Source organism: Rutilus rutilus (assembly GCF_951802725.1).
Source record: "Rutilus rutilus genome assembly, chromosome: 5".
In the NCBI taxonomy this organism is placed as follows: Eukaryota; Metazoa; Chordata; class Actinopteri; order Cypriniformes; family Leuciscidae; genus Rutilus; species Rutilus rutilus.
In genome coordinates this window covers 48,893,882-48,912,473 of record NC_140213.1, presented here as the reverse complement: position 1 = coordinate 48,912,473, position 18,592 = coordinate 48,893,882, and the positions used below count along the sequence as shown (strand labels likewise).

The 18,592-nt window shown below is 38.8% G+C and overlaps 1 protein-coding gene across 1 annotated transcript in view; it reads right to left on the bottom strand.

The window, feature by feature from the left end:
- hcn4 (hyperpolarization activated cyclic nucleotide-gated potassium channel 4) overlaps positions 1-18,592 on the bottom strand; it is a gene marked incomplete at both ends in the record, with an annotated part of 91,421 nt that overhangs the window by 49,300 nt on the left and 23,529 nt on the right. Inside the window, one exon of the mRNA XM_084408483.1 lies at positions 10,422-10,845. Within this exon, the coding sequence (XP_084264609.1) occupies positions 10,422-10,845 (424 nt within the window). The remainder of the gene's footprint in view (positions 1-10,421; positions 10,846-18,592) is intronic.

Here is an 18,592-nt window from a genome sequence, read left to right as displayed (position 1 = left end):
AATTTGCTTAAATATATTGAGATTCTATTATTATATATATTAAATAGATAAATAACATTTCACAGTAATAATATTAAAATTAATATATAATTAAAATTTTTCGTAATTGCTTCATATTTCAGGCAGAGGGAGGTCGTATGAGGTTTCTCATCAGGGGCTCACTGGGGTTTTGGACTCAGCCGAAGGACTGTTTGCTCTCTCTCCCGTCTGTCTATAATAAATTAGCATGTGAAATGGAAACAGACTGAAGCGCAATTAAAACGAGAAGTGCTCTGGGTAGATTGTGGAAATCCTCTCTAATATGGGCTTATTATAAAGTCATTATTGTGAATCAGGGGAATGAAGACTAATGTGTCTCATCCGAACAGTGAGGGACAGATCGACCAATGTATAAATCACAAAAACTATAGAGGCCGTTTCTAGTTTCTCTCTCTCTTACACACAGACTGATGGACGCTCTGCCTCTGAGACTCTAATTGACACGAGACACATTAATGATGAGAGCCTCACGCACTGAACAAACGTCTCAGCGATGATTGATGAAGACGAGGACAAATCAGAGAGACAGAAACAAGCAGAAAGACTAAATCTAATCAGATGGACCAAAAACCTGCTCATGAACTGATCTGATAATGAATCAATGAGTGAAGAATGAAAGAAATACCAGAGGAAACATCGTCTTCACAACTAGGGCTGCACGATATTGAAGAAAAATGCGATATGCGATAACTCATTAAATAATGCGATATTCGATATGCGATACGATAATGCTTAAAGTGTGTAAAAAAAAATGTTTGCTGATAATTTACTCACCCCGATGTCATCCGAGAGTCTTTCTTTCATTAGTCGAAAAGAAATTAAGGTTTTTGAGGAAAGCATTCTCCATATAATGGACTTCAATGGCAACCAACTATTCCAGTGTTCAAAGAAGGTTCAAATGTCCGTCTCAATGCAGCTTCAAAGTCTCGACACGATCCCAGTCAAGAAATAAGAGTCTTATCTCGCGAAACGATCGGTCATTTTCTAATAATAAAAAAAAATATATACTTTTTAACCACAAATGCTCGTGGTGGACCATCTCTGAGATGCGCCACGTATCACGTCATCACGTTGGAAAGGTCACGCGTCACGTCATCTGTCTAAGTTATTTGTCTGTGTTCTCCGGTTCAGAAAGGAGGGAAGGGCGAAAAATGTCATCTAATTTTCTCCTCCAACTTCAAAATCGTCCGACATCTTTGTTTTAATTTATTATTTTTTTTATTTATTATTTTCGTGACCTTTCCAACGTGATGACGTAATACACAGAGATGGTACAAGACGAGCATTTGTGGTTAAAAAGTATATATATATATATTTTTTTTTTTTAGAAAATGGCCGATCGGTTCGCTGGATAAGACTCTTATTTCTCGACTGGGATCGTGTCGAGACTTTGAAGCTGCATTGAGACGGACATTTGAATCTTCTTTGAACATTGCTATAGTTGGTTGCCATTGAAGTCCATTATATGGAGAAAAATCCTGGAATGTTTTCCTCAAAAACCTTAATTTCTTTTCGACTGAAGAAAGAAAGACATGGATAATCTTGGATGACATCGGGGTGAGTAAATTATCAGCAAAAACATTTTTGAAAGTGAACTAAGCGAACTTAAACATATATTTAAAATTATATAACCTGCATACGTGTTTCACATTCTTTTTGTGACTAGAAAACATCCCTACAGCTTCTGACAGTGAACATCAGTGTTAACCACAGGGTTTAGGGGTTCAGGACATTAGGGTTATTTAACAACAGAAACTGAATAATCAAATGTAAAAATAAAACACTGCTTAGTTTTCACTGAATAAATTAAATATATACTGATTCTTATTAAAGCTACAAAAGTTATTCAGCCAAGAGTGAGTGATTTTCTCTTTGTCTTTTGTTCATGACCGCAGTTATTGCAAGCCGTTGCGATATGCATATCACGATATATACATTTGCGATATTTCGATATATTGTGAAGCCCTAATCATAACTATTTTATAGATTGTCTGTCTGCATAATTATGCATTCTAGTGTTGCATCACCTGCAAAACTATACATATGATACTGCCTTGGTTTCTGGACACAAACACACATCCTCATGTTGAAAACACATCTTCGAAACTGCACAACGCTTACTCAATTTGAACAGCATTTGCAATGCAAGAAATAGACACGACATTGTGAAAAACATGAAAAGAAAGAACTCTTAAATGTGTTTATAATCGAGCCCGAATGAAAGAGGCGATTAGATCTGTCAGTATGTCTGAAGGAAAGATCAGACACCAGTAATCGCTGATGAAGGAGGTTTCTCACAGAAATGTTGTGCACTAAATCATGACAGGGCAGATTTCATTTAAATCAACTGTTTCCCAGTGACTGCAGCCCTCAACAAACCTCCTGGAGGAGATACACGTCCAGTCAAAGGTCAATACAAATATGTGGGTGAATGCCGTACCAACTACTACTATTATAAATAAATAAATAAATACAATAAATAAATTGCAAATAAACTGTATGCCTACCTCACGTATATGCATTTTTTTCACATAGGATAATTTTTTCCATGATTGATTAACATGTAATTAAAAATAGATGTAATAGATGTGACCATAATGTAGTATTCTACTGTTTGAAATGTTGATATTATTAAAAAAGTAGACAATATTCTGGAGGAGAGTCTCTGTATATCAGGGGAATGATACTCTAATGTCGGGTTCAGACTTCATGATATTTTTCTGTGTCAGATTATGTGTTTTTGACTCCTGAATTCTTGTCGTGTCGTGGACAAGAAGCATGTCAGACTACACGTTGCTTCCCGACCAATCATTGCTCGCCGTCTTTAATGATATGCATGATGTCATCGAGAAGGCGGAACTAGCGACTGATTTCCGGAAACAAGAGTGTAAACAAACAATGGCTACAGAAGCGGTGTGTTTTGTACTGGTTGTACTGCCATCGGTAAAGCCCAAAAGCATCGTGGAGGACCGGAAAAAATTTAACAAGCTAGTCTTTCTGTTGGGACGTAGTGAAGCCTCGCTGATGCAGCATTGGTTGTCATCCACTATGACACACTATACAAGATAAATCGATCGATTCTTGCGTCCTGATCAAGCTGCAACCTTCCTGTCTCTTTCTTGAATCCAACACTGAAGAGACTTAAACTGCAGTTCATCCACTGGCCACTAGAGACCGGCTGCAAAAAAGAGTCAATCCCATAGACCCCCAAGTTAAAATGGCCAAATTTACTGCAGAAAAAAACATGTTTACAGCCTGGTGCAAAAAGTGGTTTTGGTCTATATAGCTAATTTTGCCCTTCATGAAAACTGTGAGGGGTGAATTTTTTTTATAGCTCATCCATTTAAATTATATTAAGCCTTAAAGTTCTGCATAATTAGGGGCGTGGCCACTTGAGTGACAGGTGGATTGCCGCTGATGTCACTACTAGCCGTTTGTCTGCATGCATATTCAATGCACACAGGAATTTCTGTACAGTATACAAACTGAATACTACATGAAATGAATAGAGTAGTTCACAGGAGATGTTCAGAAACCTGCCATGCAATGCTGAGGGTGTTTGTAGAGTCTTTATTTACATGGGTTTAGAGCCCACCTGCTGTGTGCATATTTATATTACACAAGTCACGTTTGCCTTTTATGCCGCTAAACCTTCTTACATCTCTTAATATGCAGCTAAACCCCTCCTGAGGACTTTATCACAACCTAGATGTCAGGTTTGTATGGAAGGTTGTTTCCGCCACAGAATAAAAAATAACAAAATGTAATTGCGACTTTTTTTTCTCACAATTGCGTGATATAAAGTAGCAATTGTGAGTTCTTACATCTTTTCTTAGAAATATGTGATATAAAGTAGCAATTGTGTGTTATAAAGTCAGAATTGTGAGATATAAAGTTGCAATTGTGTGTTATAAAGTCAGAATTGTGAGATATAAAGTTGCAATTGTGTGTTATAAAGTCAGAATTGTGAGATATAAAGTTGCAATTGTGTGTTATAAAGTCAGAATTGTGTGTTATAAAGTCAGAATTGTGAGATATAAAGTCAGAATTGTGTTATAAAGTCAGAATTGTGAGATATAAAGTCAGAATTGTGTGTTATAAAGTCAGAATTGTGAGATATAAAGTCAGAATTGTGTTATAAAGTCAGAATTGTGAGATATAAAGTCAGAATTGCGTGATACAAAATCGCAATTTTGAGATTTAAAGTCAGAATTGCGAGATATAAAATCAGAATTGTGTGTTATAAAGTCAGAATTGTGAGATATAAAGTCAGAATTGTGTTATAAAGTCAGAATTGTGAGATATAAAGTCAGAATTGTGTGTTATAAAGTCAGAATTGTGTGTTATAAAGTCAGAATTGTGTGATACAAAATCGCAATTTTGAGATTTAAAGTCAGAATTGTGTGTTATAAAGTCAGAATTGTGTGTTATAAAGTCAGAATTGTGAGATATAAAGTCAGAATTGCGTGATACAAAATCGCAATTTTGAGATATAAAGTCAGAATTGCGAGATATAAAATCAGAATTGCGTGATATAAAGTCAGAATTGTGAGATATAAAGTCAGAATTGTGTGTTATAAAGTCAGAATTGTGTGTTATAAAGTCAGAATTGTGAGATATAAAGTCAGAATTGTGTTATAAAGTCAGAATTGTGAGATATAAAGTCAGAATTGCATGATACAAAATCGCAATTTTGAGATTTAAAGTCAGAATTGCGAGATATAAAATCAGAATTGTGAGATATAAAGTCAGAATTGCGTGATACAAAATCGCAATTTTGAGATATAAAGTCAGAATTGCGAGATATAAAATCAGAATTGTGAGATATAAAGTCAGAATTGCGTGATACAAAATCGCAATTTTGAGATATAAAGTCAGAATTGCGTGATATAAAATCAGAATTGTGAGATATAAAGTCAGAATTGCGTGATATAAAGTCAGAATTGTGAGATATAAAGTCAGAATTGTGAGATATAAAGTCAGAATTGTGAGATATAAAGTCAGAATTGCGTGATATAAAGTCGCAATTGCATGTTATATAGTCAGAATTGCGACTTTATATCACACAATTCTGACTTTATATCTCACAATTCTGACTTTATATCTCACAATTAAGAGAAATAAAGTCAAAATTGTGAGATGTAAACTCGCAATTGTAAGATAAAAAGTTGCAATTATTCTCCGACAGAAACAAACTTCCACAGGGTTTGTGACTCCACACCAGACTAGAGTTGTTATATTTGTGTTTTAGCAGTCAGAACCAGGAAAACCCCTCGAGTCTTCCACTGAAGAACCTCAGGGACCTGTGCACCATATTGGACGTTATGCTTCCCATCCAGAACATCCAATCAAAGCGACACGAGCCATAAATCAGAACGATCCCTGATGCAGATCCTAATAGAGATGGACTCCCTGCCTCCGCTCGATAAACAAACACAGATGGTCCAGCAACACGAACGCCTTAGACGATCCCTCATGCTAATGTTGCAAACTCTCGCCAGTGAGAAGTGGTTAAGCTTTGTCATTATAACATGGTCTAAAGGGGGTGTTTCAGCTCTTTAAAACACCCTCTTCATTAATACTCCCAGTGATGGTCCTCAGACGCCCCTGGATGCTGCGAGAGAGGTTTGTTTTGATGGCCATCTCATCCAGAGTCATTAAGCCTTCATTTGAGCTTGATTCAATAACACGCTGACAAACTGGATTCACTCGCGGGAGAGAGACTTGCTTGAGGAAACTGTCCAGGGTGGAGATGTTACGACAAAAGCTGGAAATACTGATAAGAGGATGCATTAGATTGAGATTATCAGAAGCAAAAAAGTTAGCTTTCCTTGTGTCAGGTCCAAAACTAAATGCATTAGAAATATAAGCGTTAGATTCAACTATTTAATGCATTTAGTGCATTAGATTCTTAATGCATTAGATTCAAATATTTTCAGTCCATTTAAGCATGTTTTTGAAAAAATCAAAGACTCATTTTTAAAATAAAAAATCGTGTAAAACCTGTGAAAAATTAGTTGTTTTCTATGTGAATATACAGTAAAGTGTCATTTATTCCTGTGATCAAAGCTGAATTTTCAGCATCATTACTCCAGTCTTCAGTGTCACATGATCCTTCAGAAATCACTCTAATATGAGGATTTGATGCTCAAGAAACATTTGATGATGATTTAGGTCTTGTTTGGGAAAACATGATACTTCTCTTTTTAAAAGAACAGCATTTATTTAAGATAGAAATCTGTTATAACATTACAAAATGTCACTTTTGATTAATTTAATTTGTCCTTGCTAAATAAAAGTATGAATTTTTGAACAGTAGTAAATCCCAGAAGTGACCATTTTTTTTACTTTGGCAAAAATAGCTGTTCTGAATCAAATCATGATCACTATTCATGACAGTCAAGACATCATTAAACTAAAAGCAGGAACTGTTCCCTTAAAAATTACACTTTTAATGCGATGGCCTTCCATTTCCGCTCTCTTTTTGTCACACATTACGACTCTCATCTCTCTCTCTCTCACACACACACACACACACACACACACACACACACACACACACACACACACACACACACACACAATATCTGCTATATTGCTCAGAGTAACTGAAGGAAGATATTGAATATCAAAAATATATGTGACCCTGGACCACGTCACCAGTCATGAGTCGCATGGGTATATCTGTGGCAATAGCCAACAATACATGGTACAATTGTACAATACAGTACAATGGTACGGGTCAAAATTATCGATTTTTCTTTTATGCCAAAAATCATTAGGATATTAAGTAAAGATCATGTTCCATGAAGATATTTTGTAAATTTCTAAAAAAAAAAATATATATATATATATATATTTTTTTTATGTGTGAGTGGATGCAACACAATCGCAAACATAAATGCACAACTTTAAAGGAGATTTTCTCAATATTTCGATTTTTTTGCACCCTCAGATTCCAGATTTTCAATAGTTGTATCTCTGCCAAATATTGTCCTATCCTAACAAACCACACATCAATGGAAAGCTTAATTATTCAGCTTTCATATGATGTATACATCTCAATTTAAAAAAAAAAAAAACCTTGTGACTGGTTTTGTGCTCCAGGCTCACATTATCACTAATGTAAACGTCAGCTTTACAAATGCAGTTCTGAAACGATCTCACGATTTGTTAAGACTGATGTTATTACGTCTCTTGCACTTCTAACATGTTCTGCACACTTCTAATAGGATCTGTTGAATCCTGCGCGCTGCTATGGGAGAGTGTGTGACCTGCTGTCATGAGAACGAACACGGCTCGACTAAATGAGACACCAGCTGCATCTACAGCTTCACTTCTCACCACTGATAGAGAGAGAGAGAGAGAGAGAGAGAGAGAGAGAGGGGAACGCTTCTAATCATCACTGTAATCACCATCCAAACCAATCCTCAAGAGAAGGAGAGGAAATTACAGGCTGATGTTAGCACTCTACTTTGAAACATTCATTAATTGATACGTATAAGACTCAACACTTCGATTTCTGCCAAACCTCCATGACTGGAAACGAGAGTCGTGTAACATATGCTGCACTTCTGTGTCAAACGAGATCTCTTCGGTTTCGCAAGCATTTCTACAAGACAACCAGAGGAAACGGAGAGCAAATCTCACACATTTCTCAAACTACGCTCATATTTGCCAAGTCTCTAAATCAAACATCTGCAGTCAAACATCAGAGATCTCAATATGAAGAGCAAGTATGAAAACTCAGTTAACATGACATCAATATTCAGCACATCAATGAAACTATTAACAAGGCTAGATTATTTTATACAATAATTAAAAGTAATGTAAAAGAATGATAAAAGTAATAACAACAGTGATTTTATTATTATTAAATAAATGATGTATTATAATTTTTGTGGCAGTGTTGTCTGATGTTTTTGAAGGTGAGAAGTGTTTGAGTCCGAATTAATTTAATCAGATTAGATAATTAAATAGTTCTAACAGTGAAACCAGTTCTAACAGTGAGACCAGTTCTAACAGTAAAACCAGTTCTAACAGTGACCAGTTCTAACAGTGAAACCAGTTCTAACAGTGACCAGTTCTAACAGTGAAACCAGTTCTAACAGTGACCAGTTCTAACAGTGACCAGTTCTAACAGTGACCAGTTCTAACAGTGAAACCAGTTCTAACAGTGACCAGTTCTAACAGTGAAACCAGTTCTAACAGTGACCAGTTCTAACAGTGACCAGTTCTAACAGTGAAACCAGTTCTAACAGTAACCAGTTCTAACAGTGACCAGTTCTAACAGTGAAACCAGTTCTAACAGTGAAACCAGTTCTAACAGTGAAACCAGTTCTAACAGTGAAACCAGTTCTAACAGTGAACCCAGTTCTAACAGTAACCAGTTCTAACAGTAACCAGTTCTAACAGTGAACCCAGTTCTAACAGTGAGACCAGTTCTAAAAGTGAACCCAGTTCTAAGAGTGAAACCAGTTCTAACAGTGAACCCAGTTCTAACAGTAACCAGTTCTAACAGTGAACCCAGTTCTAACAGTGAAACCAGTTCTAACAGTAACTAGTTCTAACAGTGAAACCAGTTCTAACAGTAACCAGTTTTAACAGTGACCAGTTCTAACAGTGAAACCAGTTCTAACAGTGAAACCAGTTCTAACAGTGAAACCAGTTCTAACAGTGAACCCAGTTCTAACAGTAACCAGTTCTAACAGTAACCAGTTCTAACAGTGAACCCAGTTCTAACAGTGAGACCAGTTCTAAAAGTGAACCCAGTTCTAAGAGTGAAACCAGTTCTAACAGTGAACCCAGTTCTAACAGTAACCAGTTCTAACAGTGAACCCAGTTCTAACAGTGAAACCAGTTCTAACAGTGAAACCAGTTCTAACAGTGAACCCAGTTCTAACAGTAACCAGTTCTAACAGTGAACCCAGTTCTAACAGTAACCAGTTCTAACAGTGAGACCAGTTCTAACAGTGAGACCAGTTCTAACAGTGAGACCAGTTCTAAAAGTGAGACCAGTTCTAACAGTGAACCCAGTTCTAACAGTGAGACCAGTTCTAACAGTGAGACCAGTTCTAACAGTGAAACCAGTTCTAACAGTGAAACCAGTTCTAAGAGTGAAACCAGTTCTAACAGTGAACCCAGTTCTAACAGTAACCAGTTCTAACAGTGAACCCAGTTCTAACAGTGAGACCAGTTCTAACAGTAACCAGTTCTAACAGTGAACCCAGTTCTAACAGTGAACCCAGTTCTAACAGTAACCAGTTCTAACAGTAACCAGTTCTAACAGTGAACCCAGTTCTAACAGTGAACCCAGTTCTAACAGTAACCAGTTCTAACAGTAACCAGTTCTAACAGTGAACCCAGTTCTAACAGTGAGACCAGTTCTAACAGTGAACCCAGTTCTAACAGTGAGACCAGTTCTAACAGTAACCAGTTCTAACAGTAACCAGTTCTAACAGTAACCAGTTCTAACAGTGAACCCAGTTCTAAAAGTGAGACCAGTTCTAACAGTGAACCCAGTTCTAACAGTGAGACCAGTTCTAAAAGTGAGACCAGTTCTAACAGTGAAACCAGTTCTAACAGTGAGACCAGTTCTAACAGTAACCAGTTCTAACAGTAACCAGTTCTAACAGTGAACCCAGTTTTAACAGTGAGACCAGTTCTAACAGTGAACCCAGTTCTAACAGTGAAACCAGTTCTAACAGTAACCAGTTCTAACAGTGAACCCAGTTCTAACAGTGAAACCAGTTCTAACAGTGAAACCAGTTCTAACGCAATGGCAGAAGATCCAGCAAAGCCTGAAACTGTGGTTGAGCACAGACGAGCACTGAACACTATTGACCAGAACATGTCACCGCTGTCTTATAAACACCTCAGGAACTGTGGACACTTGTGGAGAAGTTCAACATGATGATGAGATGATCAGTGTAACTCCACAACAACTACACAAATGTCTCCACTAACATTCAGAAACTCTTCCTGAGTCTCTCCGTAAGGCTGCTCTCGCTACTGGTTATTCTGGGATTCTGGATGAGTGAGATTGGCCTGTTTTGTTATTCCCGGAGTATCTGAAGCTCTGCCCTCTTCTGAATGGAGGCGGAGCAACACCTTATTTGCATTTAAAGAGACACACACAAAAACGGCGCGTTTTTACTCACACCCCAAAAGGGGCAAATTTGACAAGCTATAATAAATGATCTGGTATTTTGAGCTGAAATTTCACAGACATTTTCTGGGGACGCCATAGATTTATATTACATCTTGTGAAAAGGGGCATATTACTCCATTACTCCATCCTCTTGCACTATGAAACTGCTGTGCAGATCACATTATTATCACATTTAAGCGCGCTGAACAAACCCTCAGAAGTGTCCACTCACCTCCTCCCACTGGTGAATGTAGCGAATGAGCCGCGAGAGTCGAAGCAGTCGTAACAAACTGAGGATCTTCGTGAAGCGTACGATCCGCAGAGCGCGCGCCGTCTTGTAGAAATCCGAATCGATGCGCGTCTCCACGATGAGGAAGATGTAGTCCACGGGGATGGAGGAGATGAAGTCCACCACGAACCAGGAGCGCAGATATTTGATCTTGATCTGCTGAGGGTCCAGAATGATCTCGGCGTTGTCCTCCTTCACGATCCCAGTGCGGAAGTTCAACACCAGGTCCATGAGGAAGAAGGTGTCGGAAACCACGTTGAAGACGATCCACGGTGGCGTGTGCTCGTCTTTGAAGAAGGTGATGCCCACGGGAATGATGATTAGATTTCCCACCATCAGGAGAAGCATGGTGAGATCCCAGTAAAACCTGGAGGAGAGGGACAGAATGACAAGTATGTTGTATGTTGTTTCCATCCACCTATTATTATGCACATTTTGGGATATCACATTAAATTAAGAAACCCATTGGCAGATATTATTTCCTTTATGCATAACCCTCACTTCCTTTTGATAATTTTTTTCATAAAACAAAACTTATCGTATATAAAGGCACAGTAAGCAATTTCTGAGAAACACTGTTGATATTTGAAATCACCAAAACAAACAAGCCCCACCCCCTACCCAAAATGACCACACCCCTATCTCGATAGCTCCACCCCCAAAATCATGAACACGCTATGCAACACAGGCACCTTCCCCTCATAAGTGGACACGCCCCCTACTGCTGATTGGCTCACTTTCTCTCATCTCCATCATGAGTGGACACGCCCCCTACTGCTGATTGGCTCACTCTCTCTCATCTCCATCATGAATGGACACGCCCCCTACTTCTGCTGATTGGCTCACTCTCTCTCATCTCCATCATGAGTGGACACGCCCCCTACTGCTGCTGACTGGCTCACTCTCTCTCATCTCCATCATGAGTGGACACGCCCCCTACTGCTGATTGGCTCACTCTCTCTCATCTCCATCATGAGTGGACACGCCCCCTACTGCTGCTGATTGGCTCACTCTCTCTCATCTCCATCATGAATGGACACGCCCCCTACTGCTGCTGATTGGCTCACTCTCTCTCATCTCCATCATGAGTAGACACGCCCCCTACTGCTGCTGATTGGCTCACTCTCTCTCATCTCCATCATGAGTGGACACGCCCCCTACTGCTGATTGGCTCACTCTCTCTCATCTCCATCATGAGTGGACACGCCCCCTACTGCTGCTGATTGGCTCACTCTCTCTCATCTCCATCATGAGTGGACACGCCCCCTACTGCTGCTGATTGGCTCACTCTCTCTCATCTCCATCATGAGTGGACACGCCCCCTACTGCTGCTGATTGGCTCACTCTCTCTCATCTCCATCATGAGTGGACACGCCCCCTACTGCTGATTGGCTATAAGTGTGTTGTGCTGCTCAGTCTGATCCACTTTCAGCGTTTCTCAGAAATCGCTTACTGCACCTTTAAGAATGAATAGATATTTGTACTGGAAAACAAGACAAACAGCTCTTTTTGAATTGTAACCCTGATCATTCATACATAATCAGCCGCATATAAATTCAAATCCAGAGTTTTTCATGAGCTCACATAAATCACAGCACATGGTCATGATTATGATGCATAATTATTCAGAATGCAAATGCATGCACACACCTTTGTGACTAAAGGAAATTCTTTTCGACAGTAAATTCATATTCTGTTCGCTGTGGATTTCATCTTGTGAATCGTAAACGGGATGCACTTGAGATTTCAGCGATGAATTATGTTCAGAAAGTCATGACGCTGAATTCCTCAGCGTTCTCCACGGTAAACACAGGAGTTTAATACATGCAGCGCGACCTCTCCCATCCTCAGGAGCATCCACACACACGTGTGTGTGTGTGTGTGTGTGTGTTTAGTTATAAATTGCCCTCTTGGCCCAGTTGGTAATTGAATCTAGATTGGCTCTGTTGTTGGGCGATATATCCTCACGCCTCTATAGATTGCATAGAGAGAGAAGGTCAGCGTTGTGAACGGCTTGTCTGGTTCTGGTTGATTTACCCTCACAAGTTTAGGCAGCTCATAAAAATCCATCGTCGGTTTGAAAGCCAATTTAAAGCGAAAGCGGTTCGATTTGCTCGTATCTGTGAAGATTTTCCTCTGAAATTCAAACCCCCGCCGTTCAATATAGTTTATTTATTGTTTCTTTAAGCAATTTGTAGATGAATCACAGCATCCTGAATACACACTAATTAAAGTGGAAATTACACACACACACACAACTGTCTGTAATGACTGAGCTGTGATCACTCACTCACACACACACACACACACACACACACACTGAAAACACTGACAGTAATTGGAATTCTTCAAAGTAGCGAGGGAATCCGGCGGTTCGGATCGCTGTCAGGGTGTGTGTTATATTTAGTGTGATGTTTCTGACACTGTTCGCTGAGGTTTGAAACCCAGGAGAACGTCACACACGTCACAGGAACGGCACATTCAACACTCGCAACATTTGTTCTTCAACCTCAGTGTTCCCCAGCACACACACACACACACACACACACACTAGATAATGTGTGATCGACATTTGCCATTTTCTGTCAGTCCACTCGTGTCTCTGGTCGCGTTGACAGCTTTAACTCGGTCATCTGGACCCGATGATGTAATCCGATACTAAATTTCTCAGCCGATACCGATGGCCGATTACTCAGAATGATATCGGTCAATGCCGATACTGATAGGTTGGATTTTTCTCAAGGAAAAAAATCTCTCCCAAAAACAGTATAATATATTAGTAGCCTGGAAATCCAGACCTAAATCTGAAAGATTAATGGTCTGGCGTCGACTAATGAAACTCGTCCAGCTCGAGGGGCGGCACCAAGCATGCATTTGAAAATCTCACTGCACGCAATTGGATAACACTACGACCAATCACAACAAGCCCCATATGCTTAGCGACCAGCGGAGCTTACTGGTAGATTAGACTCTTGCCGTATCCGGTCGGCAAAACAGCAAAAACGCCCTTCTTGCAAAGGAAGGATTCGAGCGCCGTCTTCTGTTCCTCTTTTACATTTACATTTACATTTAGTCATTTAGCAGACGCTTTTATCCAAAGCGACTTACAAATTAGGACTAAAATTATGTTGTCAGGGATTCTGCATTCCGGATGAGGGTGGGGAGAGTGTTCCACCAGCATGGAACTGTGAATGAGAATGTTCTGGAAAGTGATTTTGTGGCTTTCTGTGATGGAACCACGAGACGTCGTTCGTTGATCGATCGTAGGTGTCTGGTAGGTATGTAGGCTCGTAGGAGCGAGTGAAAGTAGGAGGGAGCTGAGCCTGTGATAGATCTGTAAGCAAGCGTCAATGCCTTGAACTTGATGCTCTCTTTTAGATAAAAAGTTGTAGCGGCCCAAGCCGTTTCAAACAACTGGTGTTCATCCATAGCCATCTCGCAATGTTTACTAATGACTTCGGCGTCACAGCGCTGTCGTCATCTCGCCTCTGGCCCGCCTATATCAGATAACCCGATGTGATTGGTGCAGCTCAGATCGAGGGGCATATTTAATGAGCATCATTACTGGACACCAGAGTAACTCGCTGAGCAAATTCAACTTGTGCTCTCGCGAGAACTCTGGATTACCAGGGTATAATATTAGAGGTTAAAATCAACAACAGAGCTATTATATTCAACGGCTATTTATATTCAGATATAATATTTACTCTCAAATAAAAGCTGAAATGTTTGTATACAACACTTCTTCATGCCAAATTTATTCAGACGTACATTTATAATTAACAGTAAATATGCTCTTCTCTAATGTTTTGCATAGCACTGTGAACACTGGCTAACTTTCCTGAGGTAAATACAACATGATATCGTTCTCAAGCAGTTTTATTGACGTGTTTCCGCGGTTGAAACCTGAAACCTGAAACCTGCCTCAGAACACAACACACACTCCTTTTGGCGAAACCTACGCTCACTCTCACCCTCTCGCCTATCCTCTCTGGTCTCATCCACACTTCCTCCACCTGATCAGCTTTCAACACTAGATACTAACAGTGCGACTGATACTCTTTTCTCCACTTTAACACCGTGCTTGGACAACTTCTGCCGCCTTTCCTCCAGGCCCGCCCGCGCCACACCCTCTGCCTCCTGGCTATCTGATGTTCTCCGTGAACATCGCTCTAAACTCAGGGGCGCAGAGAGGAAGATCCTACAGACCTTGGTCTTTATCAATCCCTCCTCTCTTCCTTCTCTGCTAATATCTCTACTGCTAAAATGACTTACTATCACAACAAAATGAACAATTCTTCAGACTCTCGCATGCTTTTCAAAACCAAGCGAACGACGTCTTGTGGTGCATCATCTCAAAGAGGCAATTTTTTTGTTGTTTTTAACATTTACTGCGTTAGATTAAATTGAGAAGGGTCATAGCACTTGCATATTGTTGTCCTACTGTTAGTTTCACTGCTTCTGTTGTTCTCATTTGTAAGTCGCTTTGGATAAAAGCGTCTGCTAAATTAATAAATGAAGAGTTCAGATGCAAAAGCCTCTAAGTGCCATCTGAAATTTTCTTCTAAAATGAGTCTTTTTATCAAGCTTGTATGTTTATGTTCACTTATTCCACTTAAATGGCAATGGAAATGACCTATTAATTGTCATTAAAGTGAAATTACTGAACTTAAATATACAAGCTTGATAAAAAGACTCATTTTAGAAGAAATGGCACTTAGAGGCTTTTGCATCTGAACTCTTCAAATGTAAATGTAAATGAAAATGAAACACAGATGGAGCGATTACATGAGACATGATACGGATTTCGGTAAGTTGTACTGTATCTCTCAGCATACCTTCTGATATTCATGCATGTTTTTCGGAATATAATTTGCATTAAAGTGGAAGAAAAGATTGAGGCGCTACACAGCGATCTGTCACGTCACATTTAAGAGCATCAAAACGCCATTTATTGTTTGAATTTCGTGATCAAATGTACAGAATGTGAAAGCTGAGACTTTGTTTCTTATCAGAAGTAACAGAGCACAACGCTCTTTGTGATTATTGGACGGAAGGCGCTACAAGTAATGCTTAATATGGGGAAAAAACATAGATCTGGCATCCCGTATGCTCATTTTGGGGTGTTTTTGTATAATTTTTATTTATTTATTTTGATTATTATTTTATGTTTTGTGGGGAGAATTGTTTTTAATTGATACTTCCTCATATTTTTTATTTATTTTTTGTTTTATTCATTTGTTTGTCTTTCTTTCTTTCTCTGAATTCAAATGTGATGTAATATTTATCAGTTCCTGAACCTCTGGCTCTCTTCTCTGGCTTATGGCTCTTCACTTTCATATTCTGAAAGTAAATGTTTAAAAATTATTTTTTTTTTTACATAAAAAAAGAAGATCTGGCAACCCTGTCTTGAACTGCGGGTGATTCAGAGGGTCAAATAAAGCCTGCATTAACGTTGCTCATTTTGAACTGTTAGAGCGTTATTGTCGCATTAACTTGCCCTTGATTTCCTTCACACACAGTATGAGTTGCAGTCTGACACGTTTTCCGCACACTTTTGATTGACAGGATATAATCATCATCTGTTTTTTACAGTTTTTCTGAATTGCAAAAACTCTAAACTCCATTCTCTGAACCAAATTCTCCATAGCCAAAACCAATTTTTCGCATAAATCACCATTTAAACAAGTTCAGGCAGTTAGACACTGTTTGCAAATCTCATGCACTTTTTTTTGTGCAAAACTCTAAACACATTCTCACCCATTAAAACACATATCGCACTGTGACACATTTGTATCACAAAACACTAAACACAAGAGGCAAAAGTTAAACACAACTACAACACGGTTGTCATTGTTTACACACAACGATTCAAAATTGTTCACACTTATTTCTAATGATGTGATCAAACCCAACCGTGTGAAAATGAGCCGGTTCAGAGTGTACAGGTGACACAAGTGCACTGATGATATGAACAATAGATGGAAACAATCTGAGAGGGAGAGGAGGAAGAGTATGTGTAAAAGAAGGAAGAGGAAGAGGACGAGGATGACAGTGTTGTCAAGTCTGGATGTGTCAGGCTAGAAGGTTTTTCCCTTCCTCTGGCAAGAGCTGACATTGCCTGTGATGTGGACAGAGTCCTCCGGCCAGAGCCACCAGGAAGACATGAAGCTGAAGCAGAATCAGTCTCTCATTGACCTTGATTTTGCAGTTGCACAACTTACAGTATTTGAGTGAGTGTACCGTAACATGCTTCTCATTTAGAGTTTTATTGGACCTTTTTGTCAAGTATGCAAGTGCTGGATATACAGACATTCAATAGGCCTACTATTCAATATTCAGTACAATACTATACTTGCAGCGCATATACAATATATTCACCTTACTCAGTTGCAATTTCTATACTTTTTATGTAATTGCAAAAATTGTTTACTGTATACAATTTTTGTTTTTTTCTGTAACATTCTGGATGCTGTGTTTTCCATTTTTGGACATTGTGTCTAACGAATGATCTGTAGTGCTTCTTTTATTGACTATAGTGTGTATGATCTGAAAGCATTGTTTGATTTTGAGTATGGGTAAAGTGGTCGATTGCCAGAAGAGTCGCTGGTTTTGTGAGTTTAGTTTGAAAAATGTGGATTTTGTGTTTAATGTTGTGAGAAAATGGGTAAAGGTTTCAAGAAATGTGTCTTAGCAATTGTGAAAAACTGTAAACAATCAATAGTGAAAATAATAACTTTAATCGGCTGATAGGCTACAGATTATTGGCCGACGCATCGGTGAACAAATCTTCTTCCAGTAACTTTAATAAGAACATTTGCTCAAACTTATCTGGTCTACAACATTGACACTGTTATTAAACAGAACTGAACTAAATTGATCTGAATAATGATACTCTTCCCAGACAGCAACATTGTGTCGGCCCACATCCGGCCCACATCTAGCCCATATCTGGCCCACATCTGGCCCACATCTGACCCACATCTGGCCCACATCTGACCCACATCCGGCCCACATCTAGCCCATATCTGGCCCACATCTGGCCCACATCTGACCCACATCTGGCCCACATCTGACCCACATCCGGCCCACATCTAGCCCATATCTGGCCCACATCTGGCCCACATTTGACCCACATCCGGCCCACATCCGGCCCACATCTAGCCCATATCTGGCCCACATCTGGCCCACATCTAGCCCATATCTGGCCCACATCTGGCCCACATTTGACCCACATCCGGCCCACATCCGGCCCACATCTATCCCATATCTGGCCCACATCTGGCCCACATCTGGGATGCGTGGATTCATTACTATGTTTTACAGCTGAAACTGTATCGGTGAAGAACTTTTGCAACATAAATACTGTTGTTTTCCTGTTTATTATCGTGAAGATGTTTGCATAAAGCGCTATTGAAATGAACGTGACTTGACTCGTCTGTGATATAACAGTGAACATACAAACAATCTGTAGTTCAAAAACATCATAAAACTGTTTCTCTTAGATGAGATTAAAAACCCCCCAGATGTCTCAAACTATGCTCATATTTGCCAATATACAAAATTGAAAAGTGCAAACAAACGTCAGAGATCTCAATATGAACTCAATATACTAATATATTAACTATATAAAATAATATAATACTCTTATTTCACATAGAAGAAACAACAAATATTGATTCTGACATTATATATGATGAAGAACTGCAATAATTCAAATCGCAATAAATAATGATTAAAATAAAGATTAATCGCATACGCAGTGTAACAGTGTTGTTATTGTTATATCAAATTAATACAAACTATTAAAAATCATTTTTGATAAAGCTGAAATGAAATAAAACAACAGATGAAAAACTTAAATGAAAGAAATAATGAACAGAAATAAATATGTTTAAGTTTCAGTACTATAATTACTAACTGAAATAAAATAAAATTTGAGGTAAATAGATATATGTAAAAAAAAAAAAAAGACAAAACCACATAACAATTCTAAAATAGTACAATATTTAAAGCAAATACTACTAAAATAACACGTCTGCATAACCTCCACCACTGCTTTTTAAACATGTGAATGTGCAAAATTATAGACAATTTTAATTGTAATTTTAAAT